Source organism: Penicillium brevicompactum (assembly GCF_028827555.1).
Source record: "Penicillium brevicompactum strain IBT 35665 chromosome Unknown utg000002l_segment0_segment0, whole genome shotgun sequence".
NCBI classification, from domain to species: domain Eukaryota; kingdom Fungi; phylum Ascomycota; class Eurotiomycetes; order Eurotiales; family Aspergillaceae; genus Penicillium; species Penicillium brevicompactum.
In genome coordinates this window covers 1,920,850-1,939,966 of record NW_026623205.1, presented here as the reverse complement: position 1 = coordinate 1,939,966, position 19,117 = coordinate 1,920,850, and the positions used below count along the sequence as shown (strand labels likewise).

The following is a 19,117-nucleotide window of genomic DNA, read 5'->3' as shown; positions in this document are numbered from 1 at the left end:
CTCCAGCTATATAAAAGATGATCTTGTGAAACGCTGTCGTTGTTACCTTTTCCCCCATTCGGTGCGCACCCAAATTAAAGGTCAATACGCAAACAACTTCGAACGCAAGTGTGACAGTCTACAATACACAAACCCTGACAAACTGTTTGGCCAGCAGCATCCTAGCACTCGTCATGTACAAAAGTGTTCCTGTCGATAGTTCAGTTTCACTTTCCCCCCTCATCGAGAGGCTTGCTCTTTTGTAACCCCTTTTTTTGACATTGTTGATTTAGAAAACTTCGTACAACAGATGAGGCTCAAAGGGCTCGTTTTTTTCGAAATTTGACTTGGAGAGTATCAGCTAGGGGATTCTTCCCTGAGACGGGGTTCATCGTAGGTTGCTGCTTTTTCCGCAGGCTTATTGATTGATTTCCGAAGCCCGGGAGATCGTCCGCGGGGTGGGAGTTGTGGGGTTGTTTTGGACCGGCCTCGACTCTCGAGGTCCGAATAGCCTCAAAATTGTAGCAGACGTCTACACAGAGGTCACGGAAAAGGGCTCAGAGCCTATATGCGAGAGCACCACAGACAGAAATGTACGCTAATGTAGTATTAGAGAAGCTCTCTTCATCTGCGCTATCTGCACATGTGAGCAGTCTGGCAAACAAGACAAACACCGCCAAACATTGCTTCCAAACCCTCCCGTTTCTTTTCCTTCTCTCCCCTCTTCAGTTGAACCCTACCGACAATATCATTAGGCGCGAATCGAACGCGACTACGCGTGGGCACAATATCAAGCCTTGCGCGGCCCAAGAATTCATATTCAACCAAGAGTTCTGGCTCAGGCTCAGGCTCAGGCTCAAACTTGATGAGATATGTGACGGCTGCTGGTGTAGTTGGTATACCCAGCCTTTGGTGGTTAGCAAACACTCGCGACGATGCGACTCGCGAAGATGCGCCATATATTGAAGACCCTCCAGCTGAGCACTGGAGCGTTGAACCAGGTCCTTCTAGAGATCAAGTGACGCGTATTATATCACAAGGAGCATATTCATTTCTGGCTAGAGATGTTGCCGGCGTCAGCAGATATGATGGTGCTCAACTAGCTTCCAATAGCCCGTGCGAGGATCAGTTCACCTATGGTATACTTCCTTCACCATGGAAAGGAGGCAACAAGTGGATGGCCTGGGCTGTCTTTGACGGACATTCAGGCCTGCAAACATCAGAATTGCTAAAGAAGCAACTCCTGCCTTTCGTCCGACACAGCTTGAGTCAAATACAGCCAACTTCAACTGAAAGCCCCGTACCCGATGAGTTAGTGCAGCGCGCTATCATAAAGGGATTTCTGAATCTCGATGATTCGATTGTCAAAACAGCCTTGATTACGTCTCAGGGCCAAGAATCGTTGCAGGAGAAAGTAAAAAACTGGCCCCCGCTTATTCCGGCTCATGCGCCTTGCTCTCTATGTACGATTCTACAACCGGTACATTACATGTGGCGTGTACCGGTGATTCGAGGGCGGTTTTGGGGCAGCAAAAGCCAGACGGTAAATGGGAAGCAATGCCATTGTCAGTAGATCAGACTGGCAAAAATAAAAAGAAATTGCCAGGCTTCACAGAGAGCACCCTGGCGAGGAAGATATTATCCGAAACGGACGGGTACTAGGGATTGCGGTCTCACGAGCTTTTGGTGATGGCCAGTGGAAGTGGCCAATTCAATTCCAGAAGGAGCTGCAACGGAGATTTTATGGTCCACCCCCTCTGGTCCCAACATACAACATTCAAACGCCACCCTATCTAACGGCTGAACCGGTCGTGACAAGCGTCAAGGTCGACCCTGGAACCCCTTCTTTCCTGATAATGGCGACAGACGGCTTGTGGGATATGCTCTCCAGTCAGCAGGCAGTTGATCTAGTGGGGAAGTGGTTGGAATTGAAAGCAGCTGAGAAGAAGAACAGCACACTAGAGCCAACATATGAACCATTTGACTTCGGTCAATTCTGGAAAGGAGTAAGCTGGAAGTTTGTGGGGGGAGAACTACAGTCCAAGATGACAATGTCGCTGTGCATTTGGTGCGTAATTCACTGGGTGGGAACCATCACGAATTGATAGCAGGCCGACTTGCCTTCAGCTTTCCAAACTTCCGGCGTCTACGAGACGACGCGACTGTGCAGGTGGTTTTCTTTGGTGTCCCAGGTGTGGGAAAATAAGATACTTGAAAACACAGCATTCTGAGTGTCTAAGCATGGTCGAGGCTAATATACGTTTCTACCGTACCACCGCTTAGGTATTCCAAGGTTTTAATAGCTTTAGATATGACATTCAAAAAAAAATCGCCTAAACACTTCAATGACCCAGGAAGATTCATCACTAGTAGCCTCGAAAAACAAAACCCTCGAGCAGCAGTTGCAAGAGTTCCACAAATTGTGGCTATTCCAAGGTTGTGCATCTGGGTAAGCTTGGAAATATATACCAACCCTACAAGTGTCTTCCAAAATTGACTCTCCAGGACCAGGGCTGTCGCATTCCAGGAAAGCGTGTACCTAGGTAATATAATAGAACCTTCAATCTTTCAGTTTCATAGGCAACAAAAATTGAACAAGACCACATTTTTCCAGTGCAAAAACAGACAAGCAAAAATTTAAAAAAAAGGCAAAAAAGATAATCTTAAAGACCGTGTTGGTGTTTTAGGAAGAGCCGAACGCGGGGGTCGAACCCGCAGCCTTAAGATTAAGAGTCTTACGCTCTACCGATTGAGCTAGCCCGGCGAAAGGCTTGTTGAGGAAAGATCGATTTTTAATGCTACATAAACCAACGACAAATGAGCCTCCGACTTCCTCCTTATCCATCCCATGCCGAACACCCATCCACCGCCATGGAGGTCGAGTCGGGCCCCTCCCATGGAAAACAGGCTGCCTGCCTGAATTGCCGACGGAGTAAGATACGTTGCAACCGTCCCACAGAGGACTCTCAATGTGAGAAATGTAGGCAGTCCGACATGGAGTGCATAGTGCCCAGCCATCACCTCGGCAGACAAAAGGGTGTCAAAAAGTAAGTGGCTTCCAACACGAATCGCGGGGACAGGAAATGACTGGTAAATAGCAAACGTAAGGGCTTGGAAAAGGCAATTCATCAGATCGAACAGGCCATTAAGAGGCCTAAGGTTGACCCCTCGGAGAACGAGGATGCCCAAAAGGCCATTTCCGGGTTGCAAGAATTGCTCAGCCAGATGCAGGGGCAGATGATGCAAAGTGAGGAGGGTTCCCTCGAGACAGAGCAGCCGCGCAATTTACCGTCCCCTCGTGCGGCTCATGAGGAGAGCCTGACTCTGGATGATGCGGAAAATCCACTGCAGCTGCTTGCGAGGGCGTCGGATCTCCAACTCTCTCCGACAGGTATGCGGCATGTGCCGAAATCACCAATGCCCATGTCTCTTCCGACCTTGTTCCAGGAGAAAGTTCCCCCAGAACCAAGTGCCAAGTCGTTCTTTGTTCCAGCCCGCGCGAACCTGGACATCGGCCCCGAGGTTGACCCCGTCGATCTGGGGTTGGTAACATTCGACGAATCAGAGTCATTATTTTCATTGTAAGTGTGAAACCAGTGAATCAATATATCAAGTCTGACCATTAGTTTCTATCAAAATCTGGCGCACACCCGATGGGGTCTCGATCCACTGGTCCACGTTCCGTCTTTTGTGCGCGCTCAGTCGGCCTTTCTTTTCACTTCCATCATGGCGGGAGCCGCTTTATTCCTTCCATCGGCTGCCGCTCTCTCAACTAGGCTGTCCAGGCACTGCAAATGGCTTGCGAAACGCGTGATCGCCAATCGACACAGATCCGTCGAGATCGTTCTGGCTTTTATGGTGAATGTACCATGGATGTCCCCCGGCGATAGCTTGGGGGATGATGACACCTGCTCATATATTGCGATGGCATTGACTGTCGCTCTGGACCTATCATTGAATAAGATTGTCTCGCCGTCTTCCAGCTTTGATCAAGGGCTTTTAAGTCGCCTGGCGCGTGCAGACTGTATAGATGCGAAGCGGGCTTTGCATATGGATGGGTTCGACGATGTTGACCCATCATCGGAGTGGGGGGTTCGCTTGCTTCGAAGACGTGAAAGAGCATGGATTGCATTATATGTGGTTGAGAGGGGTGTATGTCTCGCACGCGGAAGAAGCTATACAGTTCCACCAACAACACTCATTGAGAACTGTGACCGTTGGCATTTGTCAAACGTTGCAGATCTGCGTGATGGACCCATGAACTCAATGGCAGTTCTCCGAAGAGATCTTGATGGTCTTTTCAAAAAAGTGAAATCAAGCTGTGACAGTCACCGAATCGTGGATACTGGTTCAGAAGTCGCTCAATCAATCAAGAAGACAATTGAAACCTTTTACGAACGGTGGTATGCTACCTGGGCTCCAGCGATTGGCGAAAGGGGGTCTCGCTCCCTCCCTCCATACGTCGAAATTCTGGTTACGCACACCCAGCTTTCCACCTACGGTGGTGTCATCAACCACCCAACAGCCCCGGTTGAAGTGAAACGATTCTTCCGAGCAGCTGGGTTATCTTCTGCCCTGAATGTTCTGCGAGCAGCAACCCAGGGCGAGTCCCGACTGAAGTCAATGCCCAACAACACGGTCATCATGATATCTTTTGCCGCCTGCTCTGCTCTAAGTCTCAGTGTGACACCTGGTGATAGTAGGTCCAGCCTGGCACCCAGTGTTCGAAACCTCATCGAAGAAACAGCCGGGGTCCTCGAAAGAATTGGTTCAACGCCAAGCCACCGGAGTGGTGCTTCAGTACTCTACGGCAGGTTTCTACGTGAGCTGATTAGAAGAGCACCGACGATATACTCCCAGCCTGAAGCACATCCCAGAGCCGAACCCACGCTCCACATGAACCAGATCCCACGGCTGCCAGAGGAGCTTTGGTCTGAGCCAATGCATTTCTCGGCCATGTCTGACAACCAAATTGTCGATGCGGTCAACCGTGCCGGCACGGCATTTGGTGCTTCGATTCCGGACGTTCCGCTGGATGACATGCTCGATTGGGATTGGCTTGATTTTGCCAATACGGATTTTAATCTTTGATGAGGATGACTACTTGATATACCCTTATGAATTACGTTCCGCCCGCTTCGCTTCGACATTCGCCTAATAAAGGCCGTTTGTTCAACATGAACACCATTATTTAAGCTGTATAGTTAGACACGTGATGTCATCCATTTGACCCCTCACGTCTTTGCGCTCTTCGCACCTTCAACCGCATATTTGCACTCGCCATGTCGATCACTCACATTGTTCTGTTTCAATTCAAAGCTGACCTGGCTGCGGAGGTCATCAATGATGTAAGACTTTTCAATCAGTAGCTCTCATAATTTTTGACTCGTATAGGCCTGCTCTCGCATGCTGTCTCTCCGAGACAATTGCCTCCACCCGACATCCCAGAAGCCCTATATCAAAACATCATCTGGTGGAGTAGACAACTCCCCTGAAGGTGCTCAAGTAAGGGAACACGATTCATTCTAGACTTCCAACTAATTGAGAAATTAGCACGAAATCACACATGCATTTGTTGTCGAATTCAGCAATGCTGCGGATCGAGACTACTATGTTAGCAAAGACCCCGTGCACCAGGAATTTGTCAAGAGTCTCGGCGGACTGCTCGAGAAGGCCCAAGTGATCGACTTTACAGATGGTGTCTTTGGAAAATAGGCAACAATCAAACAAATATCACCGTCCTAAGACGATCTCGCATCAAAGTTACTCAGCCCCGACAGCGGGGGCCGGGGGCCGGGGGCCACTCCTTCCAAGGCTCACAGCCTTCCTTTCTCAACTGTAATGAAACATCTTCGTAATGTCTCTAGGATCTCTACCACACTTTTCCACTGCCCTATTTGGCGCTCTTCGTTTTATCGATGGTGCGTCAGATGTGACGGACATTCCAGTGATCGTGACGGCCACATCCCTGATCTGTCTATGCGTATTCTTGCAGGTAAGATCAATCAATCTTCTGCAACTGTGACTTACTGGAGCTGATGGATCAAGTTTGAATATAATAATGGAATCATAGCCACTCACGTACTTTTGGAAGCTCCCTCTCGAGTCGAAAGCCTCGAAGCCGAGAAGAATGATCCTACTCAATACAATAATAAAGGAAGGACATACCTGCGCGAACGAGTCCTGAGTTATGCTAAGTCCGTTTTGCTTCCTACTCTCGCCTTTTTCACAGGATTGGAGCTTGCGTGGCGTGCTGGATTCATCAAAATGAACCCCCAAAGAGAACTGGGTGGCATCGTGGGAATTGTTGTATGCTCGGTTTCCAACATACTCAGACCCTCCAATTCTGTTGCTGCAACTGTCAAACAGAGTCTAGCGCGCCACCGATTGAGTCGAACTCGGTTCGTTTCCACCGGGCTCGATATCTTTATCCCATATGTGGCGACATCTCTGGCGGGCATGTATTTCATCTCAAATTTGAGTCTGCCGTATTATATGGTGTCCAAAATGATTTTGGGGCTGCTTCTGACCAGTGTCCATACTGCCTGGGTTCATACTGTCATCTCAAACAAAGACAAATCTGTTTGGCAGAGGATCCCAAGTGCAAGGGATTGGCTCGCTCTTATTCCCGCCGCTTCTCTGGACATTACACTGCCTGATGCTGTTTATCATCTGACAAAGGGTACTCTGGTGTACTTCCAGGACCCAGCCCAGGGTGGAGAGCTTTCTCCGACTGTGTCCTTCTTTTCCGCTATCGCTCCGGTAGCATTTAGCTGGTTAGCAGCGACTGTCACCAATGCTGTCTATACGAAGGTAGCGGCATCAATGTTACACGTCAATGACCAGGCTGCTGGATCCTCCGATCATGAAGGCCCAAAAAGACAGCTTAGCGTTGTTGAAGCCGCCAGTAGGATCACAGTGCAGGACTGGCATCGTTACCTGGGAATTGTGTATGAAGCAGTCCTATATGAGGGGATATGGGTGACTTTTTCCTGCATCGTCATTGCAACGGAGCTTCATTACCACGACCCATGCGCCGTTATGGATTTACTGGGTTGGATCTGTCGAGACTGGTGATTGTAGCCTTTCACTGGGCGACCATCACTTTCCTGTCCGGGCAAATGACATCAGTCTGCCCTTGTCGATCTGGGGCCAAACAGAATAGGGGCCGTTTGTTAGCACATAATATGATCATCGTGCAAGATATCTTCTGTAAAATCCAAATCAGAAAAGGCCCATAGCCACCAACAGACATGCCGCTAGACTGGAGTGCCCTGGCCCCCGGCCCCATGGGCACAGCCATGCTCGGTGAGAGCGGAATTGAAGGTGCTGCTCGACGTGGATGCGAGCGTATGCAGCGTGAAGAAGAGCAAAAAGCTCCTGGCAATAACACAGGCGACGAACAACATAGAGAATCCCAGCCAAAGTCAGCCAAATGCGATGCCACGGCTTCAGATGATACTGCAATCATTGAAGGAAAGCTAGCTCGGTTCAAAAGAAAGTTGAGCTTGTTCAAGAAGCATTAAATGCGCGTAAAATGCATTGGAATGGCCATCCGGGGTGTTTTGAGAAAAGAAGAGCCGACCGACGTCAACATCGGAGTCAACCGGTTCCGATCGGCCTCGGCATCCAAAAAGTAGCCCCGATCAGCCGATTTCAACGCTTTTATTAGAATGATCTAATCTCGCAAGTTTTCTCATTGTGTTAAACATGGCAGCCCTTCGAATCTCTACAGCGACATTGTCGCGTAATGCGCTGGCTACGTGCCGCTCGCCCTTCCTTAAAGCTCGCTATAGCGTGCGCCTTTCGCACCTGTTCAGCACCACCACAAGCACAAAATACTCCACAACAGCACCATTACTATCATTGGCACCGAAGATCGAGCGCGGAGGCTCAAAGGTGTTCAAAGATGCCGACGCGGCCGTGACGGACATCAAGAGCGGATCGACGATCCTTAGCTCAGGCTTCGGATTGTGCGGAGTAGCGGGTATGTGTTTGAGTGGGCGATGGTAAATATGCGCTAATAAATGCAGAGACACTGATCAATGCCATGCATCGCCGAGGAGCTGATCAGTTACACTCCCTGACGGCTGTTTCAAATAATGCAGGCGCGGCAGGCAAAGGAGGACTTTCAACGCTCTCGCAGAACGGTCAGATCAATCGTCTGGTCCTTTCCTACCTCGGCAACAATAAGGCGCTGGAGAAGAAATACTTGACGGGAAATATCGCTATTGAGCTCTGCCCGCAGGGTACATTGGCTGAGCGTCTTCGCGCTGGAGGTGCTGGTATTCCGGCATTCTTCACTCCAACCGGAGCCCGTATGTACAGAAATTCGATGTCATGTTCCTTGCTGACAAAAAGACACTTTCATCCAGGAAGGAAAGATCCCCGTCCGTATGGATGAATCCGGGAATGTCTTGGAGTCCGGAAAGCCACGCGAGACTCGCGAGTTCGATGGAAAGACCCATCTCATGGAGGAGGCTTTGACGGGAGATGTGGCTATCCTGCGGGCTTGGAAGGCTGATGAGGCTGGCAACTGTGTATTCAGGTAAGTAATCAATCTCTTCTGGAGGTGTTGTATGCTAACTGGGACAGATACACTACCAAAGCCTTTGGACCCATCATGGCCAAGGCCGCGACCCTCACTATCGTTGAAGCTGAGAACATCGTTCCGGTGGGATCGATTGATCCCAACGATGTAGACCTGCCTGGAATATTCGTTGATCGCATCGTTCCCGCGACTGACGACAAGCATATCGAGAACAAGAAGTTGCGCTCTGGCGAGGCTAGTGCTACCGGCTCCGCTAGAGATGCTGCTCAGATCCAACGAGAGCTCATCGGTCGTCGGGCTGCTAAGGAATTGAAGCCGGGCTACTATGTAAACCTGGGCGTTGGCATCCCCACACTGGCGCCTTCGTTCTTGCCCAAGGACGTCAAGGTCTGGATCCAGTCAGAGAACGGAATCCTTGGAATGGTAAGTAACTCTGAATCGAGTCTGGATGCAAACTAACATTTTCAGGGTGACTATCCAACTGAACAGGAGCTCGATGCGTAAGTACCCCGAGATTCCCAACGACATTCACTAATAGGAGTAGGGATATCATCAATGCCGGCAAAGAGACAGTGACACTCGTTCCTGGAGCTGCCACATTCGACAGCACCGAGTCTTTCGGCATGATCCGCGGAGGTCACGTCGACGTGTCTATCCTTGGAGCCTTACAGGTGAGCGCCAACGGTGATCTGGCAAACTATATGATCCCCGGCAAGGTGTTCAAGGGCATGGGAGGTGCCATGGACTTGATCTCCAACCCCGAAAAGACCAAGATTGTGGTGGCCACTAGCCATGTCGCCAAGGATGGATCGCCGAAGATCGTGCAGAAGTGCAGCCTGCCTCTGACAGGTGCCAACGTTGTCAGCACTATCATCACAGATCTGGTGAGCTCACACCCCACACTGATCGAATTCGAACCAAGCTGACTGAATAGTGCGTTTTCCAAGTGGACCGGAAGACCGGGGAGCTCACACTCACAGAGCTTGCCCCGGGCGTGGAGGTGGAAGAGGTGCAGAAGAAGACAGATGCGAAGTTCACGATTGCCGAGACTTTGGAGATCATGGAGTAAATATAGTTGCATTAAACACATATCTATGTACATTGAAATTTCCTCATATAGACACAATCGAGTTTCCAGTCGCGAAACAAAGCTCTTTCTATTTACAGCTTTGCCTTTCCAGGAGCAAAGTTCGACCCTTGACCCTGTCCAATAGCCTCAACGATAGAATCAACACTCTCCAAAATCCAAGTATTCCCTTCATCGCTCGCCAACCAACGAGCCCCTTGCTCCCCCCTCAACATCACTAGCCCAAGACCCATCTTCAAGCGCCTTTCTCAGACCGAAGAGATGCGATGTCACCTGAGGTCCCACACCAGACTGGGACCTCAGACACGCGACAGCAACAATGGAAGTCAAGATGCGTCCCGCAGACGCACCCGTACTACGCTCCGGGTCCGAGAGCAGAGCGCCGTAGTTGGCATGCAAGATATGCACGGGCAAATCCGGGTGCGACTCAGCAAGCTTATTGAACAGCTTCTTCTCAAAGGGCCGATAGATTGAGTCCCAGAGGGCGTGGCCGCGCTCACTGATACCAGAGATGTTCTCTGGGGTTGGGGCACGGGTAGGTGTGCGCGAGAGCTTGCTCTCGACTGAGTCTGGTAAGCTGGATTTGAAGGCTCCGAGGCAGTTGATTGTGCGGGGGATGCCATTGAAGCTGATACACTTCAGACCGACCTCTCGGATCAGCTCGGCGGTCTCGACTTGCTTATCCGCGGCGGCGAGATCGAACAGGGCTGTGAGGGAGTCTGGGGAGTTCATGGTCATGGTTGCTGCGGTCTATGTCTGTTAGGGGATTCGCAGTGCGGCAAATTTGGTACTGACCGATAGCGCGACCCATGATGGCTGCGAAACGTGGTTTGATTGCGCTGTTTGCTGGATCTTCTGGTAGACCGAGGTTATATTTGCCGGGGCGGGCACAGTGAACGGGCGGGCTGTAGGGGCATTGATCAATGCCTTGAGGCTACTAGAAAGCTTCGACATGTTTGGATTGTCGGAGGGAGGAAGTTGTCCTGGAGCCAGTCGTGCCATTAAGAATGGGTCGGAGACTCGGAGGGATGATTCGGAGGTCAGAAGTGGGCGCCGAAAATACCGGGAGGCATTACAATACGAGGTAACATTACCGTCGCATTACGTGCGAACGGGACTGAAATCCGGGGGAGATTCTGCGGGGAAAAAATCAAAGTGGCTTCGATTGGTTTGCACCGACGTGGATTGGTCAAAGAAACTGGATGATAATCCTTCGGGCCTAGAAATGGCAGCCGGTGGCTTTCTTGTGTGCTTATTTACTCGACCTTGTCCCCCTCGAGAGGCTCTGTCTTTCTATGCGCCTAGAAAACCAAGCTCACTCTTGCGCCGCCAAGCAATTCACCATGGACCCGCACAAATCGACGATCGACGAAATCGAGAAGGCAATGTTGTCTCCTCTCGACCGACATGGGGACCAGGAACACCAGCGGAAGTTAACGCGGAGGATCATGCTGAAGTTGGACACAAGGTTGGTAACCAGTCTTTGGGTAAATTGCGACGCTCACCCGGTCTAGGATCCTCCCAATGCTCGCCCTGTTGTTCCTCTGCTCATTCTTGGATCGGACAAATGTCGGAAATGCCAAAATTCTCGGATTGGAAGAGGATCTCTCCATCACAGACCACCAGTATGACATTGGATTGGCTGTGTTCTATCTCACCTATATTTGCAGGTGAGTTCTGCCCTCTGCAGTTGTGGCCCCGAACTAAATGTCCCCAAGCGAATTGCCCAGTAACCTAGTTCTCAAAAAGGCTTCCCCCAAGCTTTGGTTGCCATTCTTGACTGCTGTGTGGGGGATTATCACAATGTGCCTAGGATTCGTCCAAGGATATGCTGGATTTGTCGCCGTGCGAGCTTTGCTGGGTATTGCGGAAGGTGGTCTGCTCCCCGGAATGGTAGGTCTCAATTGCTAGTGACTTGAACGCGGACTGATCGACAGGTCTTGTACCTGTCTACATTCTATAGACGAGGGGATTTGGCCCTGCGAATTGGCTTGTTTTATACAGCGGCTTCCTTGTCAGGTGCCTTTGGAGGTGGGTATTTGCTTGATCTGATATGGGGTGAAACTAACCAATATAGGGCTTCTTGCTCGAGGGCTAGCTGAAATTGGACCTCGAGGCGGCATTGAAGGGTGGCGTTGGATTTTGATTATCGAAGGGCTCTTGGTAAGTTCCGCGTATGTATAATCAACTTTGTACTAACCGTGTAGACTTTTGTCTGTGGAGTTTTGAGTTACTTCGTTCTTCCGAACAGCCTGGAAACTGCCTCGTTTTTGACTGCCGAAGAAAAGGAATTTGGACGGGAAAGACTGATGTTGGATAATCCCAGATCAGTGGAGGGGTATGTTGTTTTCCTATCGCCCTCAGAAGCTCAGTATACTAACTTAGACAGAACGCTGGCCTCCGAGGCAGAATCGTTCAAATGGTCTGAAGTACGCCGAGGAGTTCTGGATGTCCAAGTGTGGCTTTCCGCCTCGGCGTACTTTGCTATTCTCTCTGGGCTGTACTCATTTGGATTATTTGTAGGATGGCCCCGTTTCTATGCACAGAACACACGACTAACAATAATAGCTTCCAACGATCATCAAAAATCTTGGCTTTGCCAAAGATGCCAACGAGGTTCAGCTGTGGTCCGTTATCCCCTATGCCGTAGCAGCTGTTATCACAGGTAAGTCGAGGCTGCATCATATCTTGCAATGTCTAATGTGTTCCAGTCATTGTGGCTTTCATCTCCGACCGTCTGCGCCTGCGAGGCGTGGTGATGCTGTTTACTCTCCCACTCGCCATTATTGGCTATGCAGCTATCGCCAACATCAATTCCCCGCGCGTGCAATATGGCATGACCTTCCTCATGGCAACTGGCCAATATGCCAGCGTGCCGTGTATTCTTGTGTGGCTGTCGAACAACTCTGCAGGTCATTATAAGCGTGCCACCACTTCGGCCATGCAGTTGGCTATTGCGAATGCCGGAGGGTTTGTAGCAAGTATGTCATTCCTTCTATCTATGCGGTCGTGCATGAGCTAACATGATTAGCCTTCAACTACCCAACTCGAGACGGACCTATGTTCCACCGTGGGCACACTATCATTCTAGGCTTGCTGGTGTTTGCCTGGTTCATGTGAGTATACCAAACCTGCTCCCGATGTCTAGAGCTTGACTAATCAACATAGGATTCTGCTGAACGTGCTATATTGCGCAAAAGTCAACCGCGACAAGAAGAATGGAAAGTATGATAAATATGCAGGATATAACGACGACCGCAATCCTGAGTTCATGATGGTCCTTTGATCTCAATCGATGTAACGTTTAAAGAAGACAAGTGATTATAATTGAACAAGGCTGGGGCCTATTTGTGACAAGAGAGACTCAAGGCGTGCATATGGACCCTTGACAAGACTCGATAAGTGAAGACAAACGTTGTGAGTAAATTATTTCGAGAGAGGAGGAGAGGAGGAGAATGCCGTCAGTGTCCAAGCCACACCAAGCAGCCTGGGTGGACTATCTCAACTCGCTCATCTCCCTTTCACCTCTGATCCTCACCTCTCTCACCTCTCTCACCTCTCTCACCTCTCTCACCTCTCTCACCTCTCTCACCTCTCTCACCTCTCTCACCTCTCTCACCTCTCTCACCTCTCTCACCTCTCTCACCTCTCTCACCTCTCTCACCTCTCTCCCTCCCTCTCTTATCCTCTCCTCTCATCGTCTGCCATCCTCTTCTATTCCATCTTTTCTCAACCTAACCCTTCGTCTTTTCATCGGCGAGTGAACGCCGCCACAATGTGGGAACCAAATCAAGCTCCGCAGCCCGATGGCGGAGGGCCTGAAGCTGCCGTTCCACCTGCCTCTGAGGCCATGCTTCCCACACTCCTCGAACAGCTAGAGGGACAAATCCCTAGCATGGAATGTGATCGTTTCGAAAAAGAGATGATGCGACTTGGTCTCCTGGCGGGTCACATCGAATATCGACATGTTGAAAAGCTTCACGTATTTGTGCGAAACATATCAAAGCTCCCTCCTTTTGCCCTCGATATTGGGCTAAAACAAATTTGCCAGCACCACCCATATTTCCGCAATGTTAACGATGCAGAGTCTGGAGAGCAGGCTCACGAGTCTGAAGAACAGTCCCAGAACCGGGAGACGGTTTGAATCAGTTTGGAACAGGACTATTTTGAGCGGTTGATGTATGATTTTGCCACTGCAATGGATATTCAACATGGGCTCGAAACCCTCTCCAAGGAGGAACTGCCAGACCTTCTCTACTTTTGGTTCCGAGACAAGGTAGAAGGAGAACAAGATGATGGAGACGCGTATCATCAGTACGACACTATGTGATAGTGCCCTCTTCTCAAATGGGGACAGGTGAGATCATCTGCTATAGTCTAGTCTCTCCTTGAGAGATGCATGGTAACCCGACTTGGAAATGCCACTAATACCAACATACAGGATCTTCATTGCAGTTCATGTTACATGGTGAGCCTTGCAGCGTCTTGGAGACGGCCGAATGTGTTTTCTTTACTTTTATTTTGCTCTTTACCTTTCTTTCAATCGGGATATCAGTGAATTGTGCCTCGGGTTTACGTTGCTTAGCGGGGTGGTTGACACAGAACCCCATCTCTCTGATTTTGGGATTTTTCCAGTTATTCACATAATAAGTCAGCTGTCAATACTACCATCCATGGATATTGCTCCAATAGCTGGATCCAAACTCTAAGATTGTGGGACACCTTTAATCAAGGATCATTGTCGTAGTAGATGTTCGCTGGCCTTGATTTCTGGCCAGATGAGCAGCCCCATAGTACAGAAAGCGTTGATGTAGATTGATTACTTGGGATAGAAATAAGGGAAGAGATGGGTTCCAAGGGTGCAATATGATACATCTTCTGAGATGGCTATCTTTTTGGCCGGCTCTACTCTATATGCAATACCCCCAAGTGTATGTACATTTACCCGATGATGATATACAAATCAAACCACGAGGATATCAAGCTTTGGATCCTGCGACTGTCTCCGAGCCATATCAATCCACGACGTGGATGTACCGGGCTCATTCCACCACCTCTCCAAAAAGGCCAACACGCGCGCTCGATCCAGAATCCGACTGATGCGCATCACATTATTGAAGCATTCTCGAATAACTTGTTGATTGGCTGGATCACCCCGCAATTCGGATCCGGAGGTGAAAAGCGGCCAGACAAGATCTTGCGCAAACATGCCGTCTTGAGTCTCAGAAAGGAACGGCACCCAGCGCAGAATTTCATCGCGAGACGTGCTGACATCATAAGTGGAAGATTCATCACCTAGTGCTTGGTAGCTGTAGATGATGGTTGCGTGGTAGTACATCCAGATCACCAACTCGAAGCCTCTCTGATCATCCTCTGATGGGAAATGGAGGGCTGCACTTAGCTGCATCATGTTATCCCTGGCAGCATCGATTTGCGAGTGGATGTCTTGGATCGGACCGCACTGCGACGGAGGCTGCTCGACTGGCCCGGGTTGGGATTTGCGACGCTCCAGTCTGGTGATTTGATCAATGATGCGAATGTAATCGGTGAAAACCGCGTTTTCGGCACCGGTAGGTGGAACCCTGGGTGTGTCGTTGTAGTTTTGGAAAGTGGTTAGGTCAGCCCATACCGAGGCCTCATAGAATTCCAACATCAGGAACTCTTCGATAGAGGCTAGCTGGTGAGCCCGGTACGGCCGCCCTTTGGCCGCTAAAATGATCTCTCTCGCGGCTGACAAGTGAACTCGCCACCCGGCACTTTCGGGTTTCATAAATTCGTTGTTACAGAGAATGATGACAGCAGCAAGGGTGTAGGCCGATGTTGTGCTCGTTTCCAACGCTGTATTGGAGGAAATCGAGAGGCCATTGAGCTCTTGCGCCAATAGGGCAAGTGATTTATTTTGGTAGTTCTTCGACATCTGTTGGAATGTACCATGACCGACGTCGGTCGGAGCATACTCAGTGGCCAGATCATGGGCGGCGATTGCCAGAATCGAAGACATGACTGTTTCGGAGCTTTCGGCCATAGGCAAAATCATGTGTCGCCATGCATTCTGTTGCGGAACCCATGCCAGTCGATGAGCGACTCGCTCGTTAAACCAAGATAGCAATCGCGAGACATGTAGTGGTCGGGCCTGCGACACGCCAAGCTCTGAAGTAGGTGACGGAAAAATTCCCGACGGAAAGTGCAAAGGCGCCGGGCGGCTTTTCCAATTAGCAAGACTTGAATCTCCGGGGAGATTGTGTATTTCGGTCACATCTTCCGGTGACGAGCTTGAGTTTGTGGGTGCATTTTGAGATGGAATGGCTCTACCCCGCAGATTACCGCGGCTGGCCACCCCTTGCACCCATTTGAGCCTAAGCCCGTACCCCGGGCATTCAAGATTTCGCTTGCCGCATTTGCGGCACGTTGGAAGACCCCGATCACACTTGATACGTCGCCTCTGGCACGTGGGACAATCTATCATAGTTAGCAGCTTTGCTCGGCGGGCCGGGGATCGAACACACCTTTGGCGGCTGTCTGTTCCGGAGAACGCGTGGACATTTGGCTATTCCATTCGAAGAAATTCAATATACAAGAGCCAAATGGATCGTGGAGGGGGTGCGGTGAAGTTGCAAAATTGAAGATTTTGATGTGAATCTTGGAAGTTGAGTTTAACTTAACGGAGGGGTTTGATTGGTCCGCACGGACGAAGTCGTTCCATGGATCGGAACGGAGCCGGGAACCTTGTTGCATAAAGTTGCCCGCATAATTCTGGTCTTTCTTCTTTCTCGTTGACCTCAAGGGTTTATACTTATTTCTTTGAATGGCTGGGAGCGGCTCGCAAGATAGGCTTCTCATTCACGCGTGGCGCTGACCGCGGCGCTGACCGCGGCGCTTGGAGATTAAGGAAGCGAACCCCTGCCAAGATTGTCTCACCTCGCAACACAATTCGGGATTTTTGTTGGGCTTTCCTGGACACCATCATCTCTACTCCGTACTCCGTACAATGCTCGGATGCTAAAGCTCTGAGAATGATCCGACGTTCGACCACAGCCCCGCTCGAAGACTCCCAGTTATTGACTCGGAGCTCGACAGCCACGCCCAAGCTAGAGTATCAGCCATACTGGCCAACCATTGGAAGTAAAGAACTAATTCCAGGATGGCTACGTGATAACGACTATATTTTGGAAGGCCACCCGATGCCCACATATTCGTACAAACGATCTTTGCGCCTGTGGCGTTGTTTACACATGGAAACAATGAACATCTGGACTCATCTTCTCGGCTCAACAGCCTTTGTTGCCGTCGGTTTCATGTTGAGCCACTCGGTATCACGGTCTCAAGATCCCAAAATTACCCGCGGCGATGTATTTGCTTTCGGTTCCTTTCTGATCTCGGCGACCATCTGCTTTGGCCTTAGTGCTGGGTTCCATACCCTAAGAAGCCACTCTTACAATATCCACCATCTCTGGGGAAGAATGGACATCCTTGGAATCTGCTTTCTCGCTTTTGGGGCTGGTACCTCGATGACCTGTTACGCATTCTATTGCAGGCCTATTGCCCAGAGAGTGTACTGGGGGCTAAACCTCTTCTCGGCAATTGGCGCTGCATTCACTTTGTTTGACACCGGCGGTGGAGGTAACAAGATGAGAACTCTGCGTGGAAGCGTCTTCTCCTTGCTCGCTATTTCTGCTATGCTGCCTATCCTTCAAAGTGTGATCGAGCTGGGATGGGCTCGTGCGAGTAAGGAGGTTGGAGCTGGGTGGTACTTGGCCGAAGCACTCTCCCTCTTGACCGGAGTGGTCATTTTCGTCGGTCGCTTCCCCGAGAGACTGAGTCCTGGGAGCTTTGATATCTGGGGCCATTCACATCAGCTTTGGCATATGTTTGCTGTGCTGGGCAGCGCTTTTCATGTAGTTGCTTTGGTGACTGCACAAAACCACCGTCGGATGCATGAAGCCTGCTGAAACACCTCAAAACACCATCTTATGGGGCTATTCATCATGCCAGCAAAAAGAGAAGTGAAAGGACTACAATACCACATGACTCCATAAATCAGATTCCAAGATCAATTTGGCCATTGTCTCGTACATAGACTACCTTCCAAGGTTCTAGTCAGACTATCCAGCTTTCGCAGTTCCCGGGTTGGTATCATTACTGCAGACAGCCTTCGTGCCTGAATATTGACTTGATGCTTGAATGTCGGCGGCTAGTTAGTTGATGTAACTCATAATATCGATCATAGCTCGCGTATCAAGTAAGCAGTATTAATTATTCCAAGTCTTAGTGAGCCCCCACAAATCTCAAATTACAGGGTCTTGGGCGGCATCTTTCCAGAGCACACACCACACCCCCGCGCTACCTACCCCGGAGCCCGGTAACTTGCGGCCGTGGGTTTAACCGCTCAACTACTGACTCAACTAGAACTAGATGATCCTTGTAGGCCATTGGCATCGACCCTAGACATCAAATCTTTTTCTGTTGTAACAGGGGTGCATTCTACAGTAGCATCTAATGAAATCTTAGGTCCATAATCCAGAAATATGCAGACTTGCGCCAAAAGTAGCCCAATAGAAAAGATCAAATTAGTCAAGTGTGGCACCGGCGCACTCCACAAAACGGCAAAGCGCTCAGCCGCGGGGCCGCGGGGCCGGAGTGCGGAGGCCGCAAAGAATATAACCGACCTGCCATGAAGTAAAAAAGGTGCATCGGCCACTCCCACCTCAACATACACACACACAAAACCAATTCAATTCAATTCTACACAAAATGGGCAAATCAATCCTCCTCATCAACGGCCCCAACCTCAACCTCCTGGGCACCCGCGAGCCCCACATCTATGGCCACACTACACTATCAGACGTGGAGAACAACAGCCGCGACGTCGCCGCCAGCCATGGCGCAACACTAGAATCCTTCCAGTCCAACCATGAAGGTGCCATCGTGGATCGCATCCAAGCTGCGCGCGGCAAGGTCGACGGTATCATTATCAACCCGGGCGCATACACCCACACATCCGTTGCGATCCGGGATGCGCTGCTCGGCGTGGCGATTCCTTTTATCGAGCTGCATGTGAGCAATGTCCATGCTCGGGAGCCCTGGAGACATCATTCGTACTTTAGTGATAAGGCTGCGGGAATCATTGTCGGCCTGGGTGTCTATGGATACAAGGTTGCTGTGGAACATGTCTGTGAGAACTTTGAGGAGAAAGAAAAGGCCAAGGCTGCGCTTTAGGTGGTGGGATATCCTTCATGTATATAGTTTTTAGGGAAGGTGATGAATTCATGTTTCAATTATGTATGAATGCATTGTCTTTGAGCAGTTAAGATACAGTGTGCGTGTCGTATAGTAAGCTCTTGAGACCTGTTGTGTCGGTCTCCTTTTGTCAATTTGACGTGCGCCAGTAGACTCCCATATGCAATGAAACTCCCCCAAAGGCAATCAAGAAACAGGCTCAGGCTCAAGCTCAAGGTAGGTAGAGCCTGTCTGTGAAAAAGGACCGACCAGCGGTCACCGAA

At 50.0% G+C, this 19,117-nt stretch overlaps 12 protein-coding genes across 12 annotated transcripts; 10 read left to right on the top strand and 2 right to left on the bottom strand.

The window, feature by feature from the left end:
• Positions 1 to 1,440: 1,440 nt before the first annotated feature.
• Positions 1,441 to 2,084, top strand: N7506_003392 (PP2C family serine/threonine-protein phosphatase; the record flags this gene model as incomplete). Its single annotated transcript, XM_056952687.1, has 2 exons — positions 1,441 to 1,544; positions 1,595 to 2,084. 2 exons carry the CDS (start codon positions 1,441 to 1,443, stop codon positions 2,082 to 2,084), a joined length of 594 nt encoding a protein of 197 aa, XP_056814379.1.
• A 712-nt stretch (positions 2,085 to 2,796) lies between these two features.
• Positions 2,797 to 5,070, top strand: N7506_003391 (Zn(II)2Cys6 transcription factor; the record flags this gene model as incomplete). Its single annotated transcript, XM_056952686.1, has 3 exons — positions 2,797 to 3,026; positions 3,078 to 3,560; positions 3,606 to 5,070. The coding sequence occupies 3 exons, from the start codon at positions 2,797 to 2,799 to the stop codon at positions 5,068 to 5,070; spliced, it is 2,178 nt and encodes a 725-aa protein (XP_056814378.1).
• Positions 5,071 to 5,261: 191 nt separating this feature from the next.
• Positions 5,262 to 5,694, top strand: N7506_003390 (Dabb family protein; the record flags this gene model as incomplete). Its single annotated transcript, XM_056952685.1, has 3 exons — positions 5,262 to 5,327; positions 5,374 to 5,484; positions 5,533 to 5,694. The coding sequence occupies 3 exons, from the start codon at positions 5,262 to 5,264 to the stop codon at positions 5,692 to 5,694; spliced, it is 339 nt and encodes a 112-aa protein (XP_056814377.1).
• A 552-nt stretch (positions 5,695 to 6,246) lies between these two features.
• N7506_003389 (uncharacterized protein) lies at positions 6,247 to 7,056 on the top strand (the record flags this gene model as incomplete). Its single annotated transcript, XM_056952684.1, has 1 exon — positions 6,247 to 7,056. One exon carries the CDS (start codon positions 6,247 to 6,249, stop codon positions 7,054 to 7,056), a length of 810 nt encoding a protein of 269 aa, XP_056814376.1.
• Positions 7,057 to 7,232: 176 nt separating this feature from the next.
• Positions 7,233 to 7,505, top strand: N7506_003388 (uncharacterized protein; the record flags this gene model as incomplete). Its single annotated transcript, XM_056952683.1, has 1 exon — positions 7,233 to 7,505. The coding sequence occupies one exon, from the start codon at positions 7,233 to 7,235 to the stop codon at positions 7,503 to 7,505; it is 273 nt and encodes a 90-aa protein (XP_056814375.1).
• Positions 7,506 to 7,689: 184 nt separating this feature from the next.
• On the top strand, positions 7,690 to 9,599 carry N7506_003387 (3-oxoacid CoA-transferase; the record flags this gene model as incomplete). The annotated part of the gene is made up of 7 exons (XM_056952682.1): positions 7,690 to 7,966; positions 8,013 to 8,297; positions 8,341 to 8,527; positions 8,575 to 8,953; positions 8,999 to 9,030; positions 9,075 to 9,414; positions 9,465 to 9,599. The coding sequence occupies 7 exons, from the start codon at positions 7,690 to 7,692 to the stop codon at positions 9,597 to 9,599; spliced, it is 1,635 nt and encodes a 544-aa protein (XP_056814374.1).
• Positions 9,600 to 9,788: 189 nt separating this feature from the next.
• N7506_003386 (uncharacterized protein) lies at positions 9,789 to 10,571 on the bottom strand (the record flags this gene model as incomplete). Its single annotated transcript, XM_056952681.1, has 2 exons — positions 9,789 to 10,367; positions 10,413 to 10,571. The coding sequence occupies 2 exons, from the start codon at positions 10,569 to 10,571 to the stop codon at positions 9,789 to 9,791; spliced, it is 738 nt and encodes a 245-aa protein (XP_056814373.1).
• A 389-nt stretch (positions 10,572 to 10,960) lies between these two features.
• Positions 10,961 to 12,903, top strand: N7506_003385 (uncharacterized protein; the record flags this gene model as incomplete). Its single annotated transcript, XM_056952680.1, has 11 exons — positions 10,961 to 11,085; positions 11,132 to 11,287; positions 11,336 to 11,510; positions 11,555 to 11,648; positions 11,695 to 11,780; positions 11,825 to 11,955; positions 12,007 to 12,136; positions 12,186 to 12,282; positions 12,329 to 12,598; positions 12,649 to 12,733; positions 12,786 to 12,903. 11 exons carry the CDS (start codon positions 10,961 to 10,963, stop codon positions 12,901 to 12,903), a joined length of 1,467 nt encoding a protein of 488 aa, XP_056814372.1.
• A 489-nt stretch (positions 12,904 to 13,392) lies between these two features.
• N7506_003384 (uncharacterized protein) lies at positions 13,393 to 13,947 on the top strand (the record flags this gene model as incomplete). The annotated part of the gene is made up of 2 exons (XM_056952679.1): positions 13,393 to 13,755; positions 13,777 to 13,947. The coding sequence occupies 2 exons, from the start codon at positions 13,393 to 13,395 to the stop codon at positions 13,945 to 13,947; spliced, it is 534 nt and encodes a 177-aa protein (XP_056814371.1).
• Positions 13,948 to 14,580: 633 nt separating this feature from the next.
• On the bottom strand, positions 14,581 to 16,160 carry N7506_003383 (Zn(II)2Cys6 transcription factor; the record flags this gene model as incomplete). The annotated part of the gene is made up of 2 exons (XM_056952678.1): positions 14,581 to 16,076; positions 16,124 to 16,160. The coding sequence occupies 2 exons, from the start codon at positions 16,158 to 16,160 to the stop codon at positions 14,581 to 14,583; spliced, it is 1,533 nt and encodes a 510-aa protein (XP_056814370.1).
• Positions 16,161 to 16,849: 689 nt separating this feature from the next.
• On the top strand, positions 16,850 to 17,566 carry N7506_003382 (hemolysin III family protein; the record flags this gene model as incomplete). Its single annotated transcript, XM_056952677.1, has 1 exon — positions 16,850 to 17,566. One exon carries the CDS (start codon positions 16,850 to 16,852, stop codon positions 17,564 to 17,566), a length of 717 nt encoding a protein of 238 aa, XP_056814369.1.
• An 802-nt stretch (positions 17,567 to 18,368) lies between these two features.
• On the top strand, positions 18,369 to 18,833 carry N7506_003381 (type II 3-dehydroquinate dehydratase; the record flags this gene model as incomplete). Its single annotated transcript, XM_056952676.1, has 1 exon — positions 18,369 to 18,833. The coding sequence occupies one exon, from the start codon at positions 18,369 to 18,371 to the stop codon at positions 18,831 to 18,833; it is 465 nt and encodes a 154-aa protein (XP_056814368.1).
• Between the last annotated feature and the right edge of the window lie 284 nt (positions 18,834 to 19,117).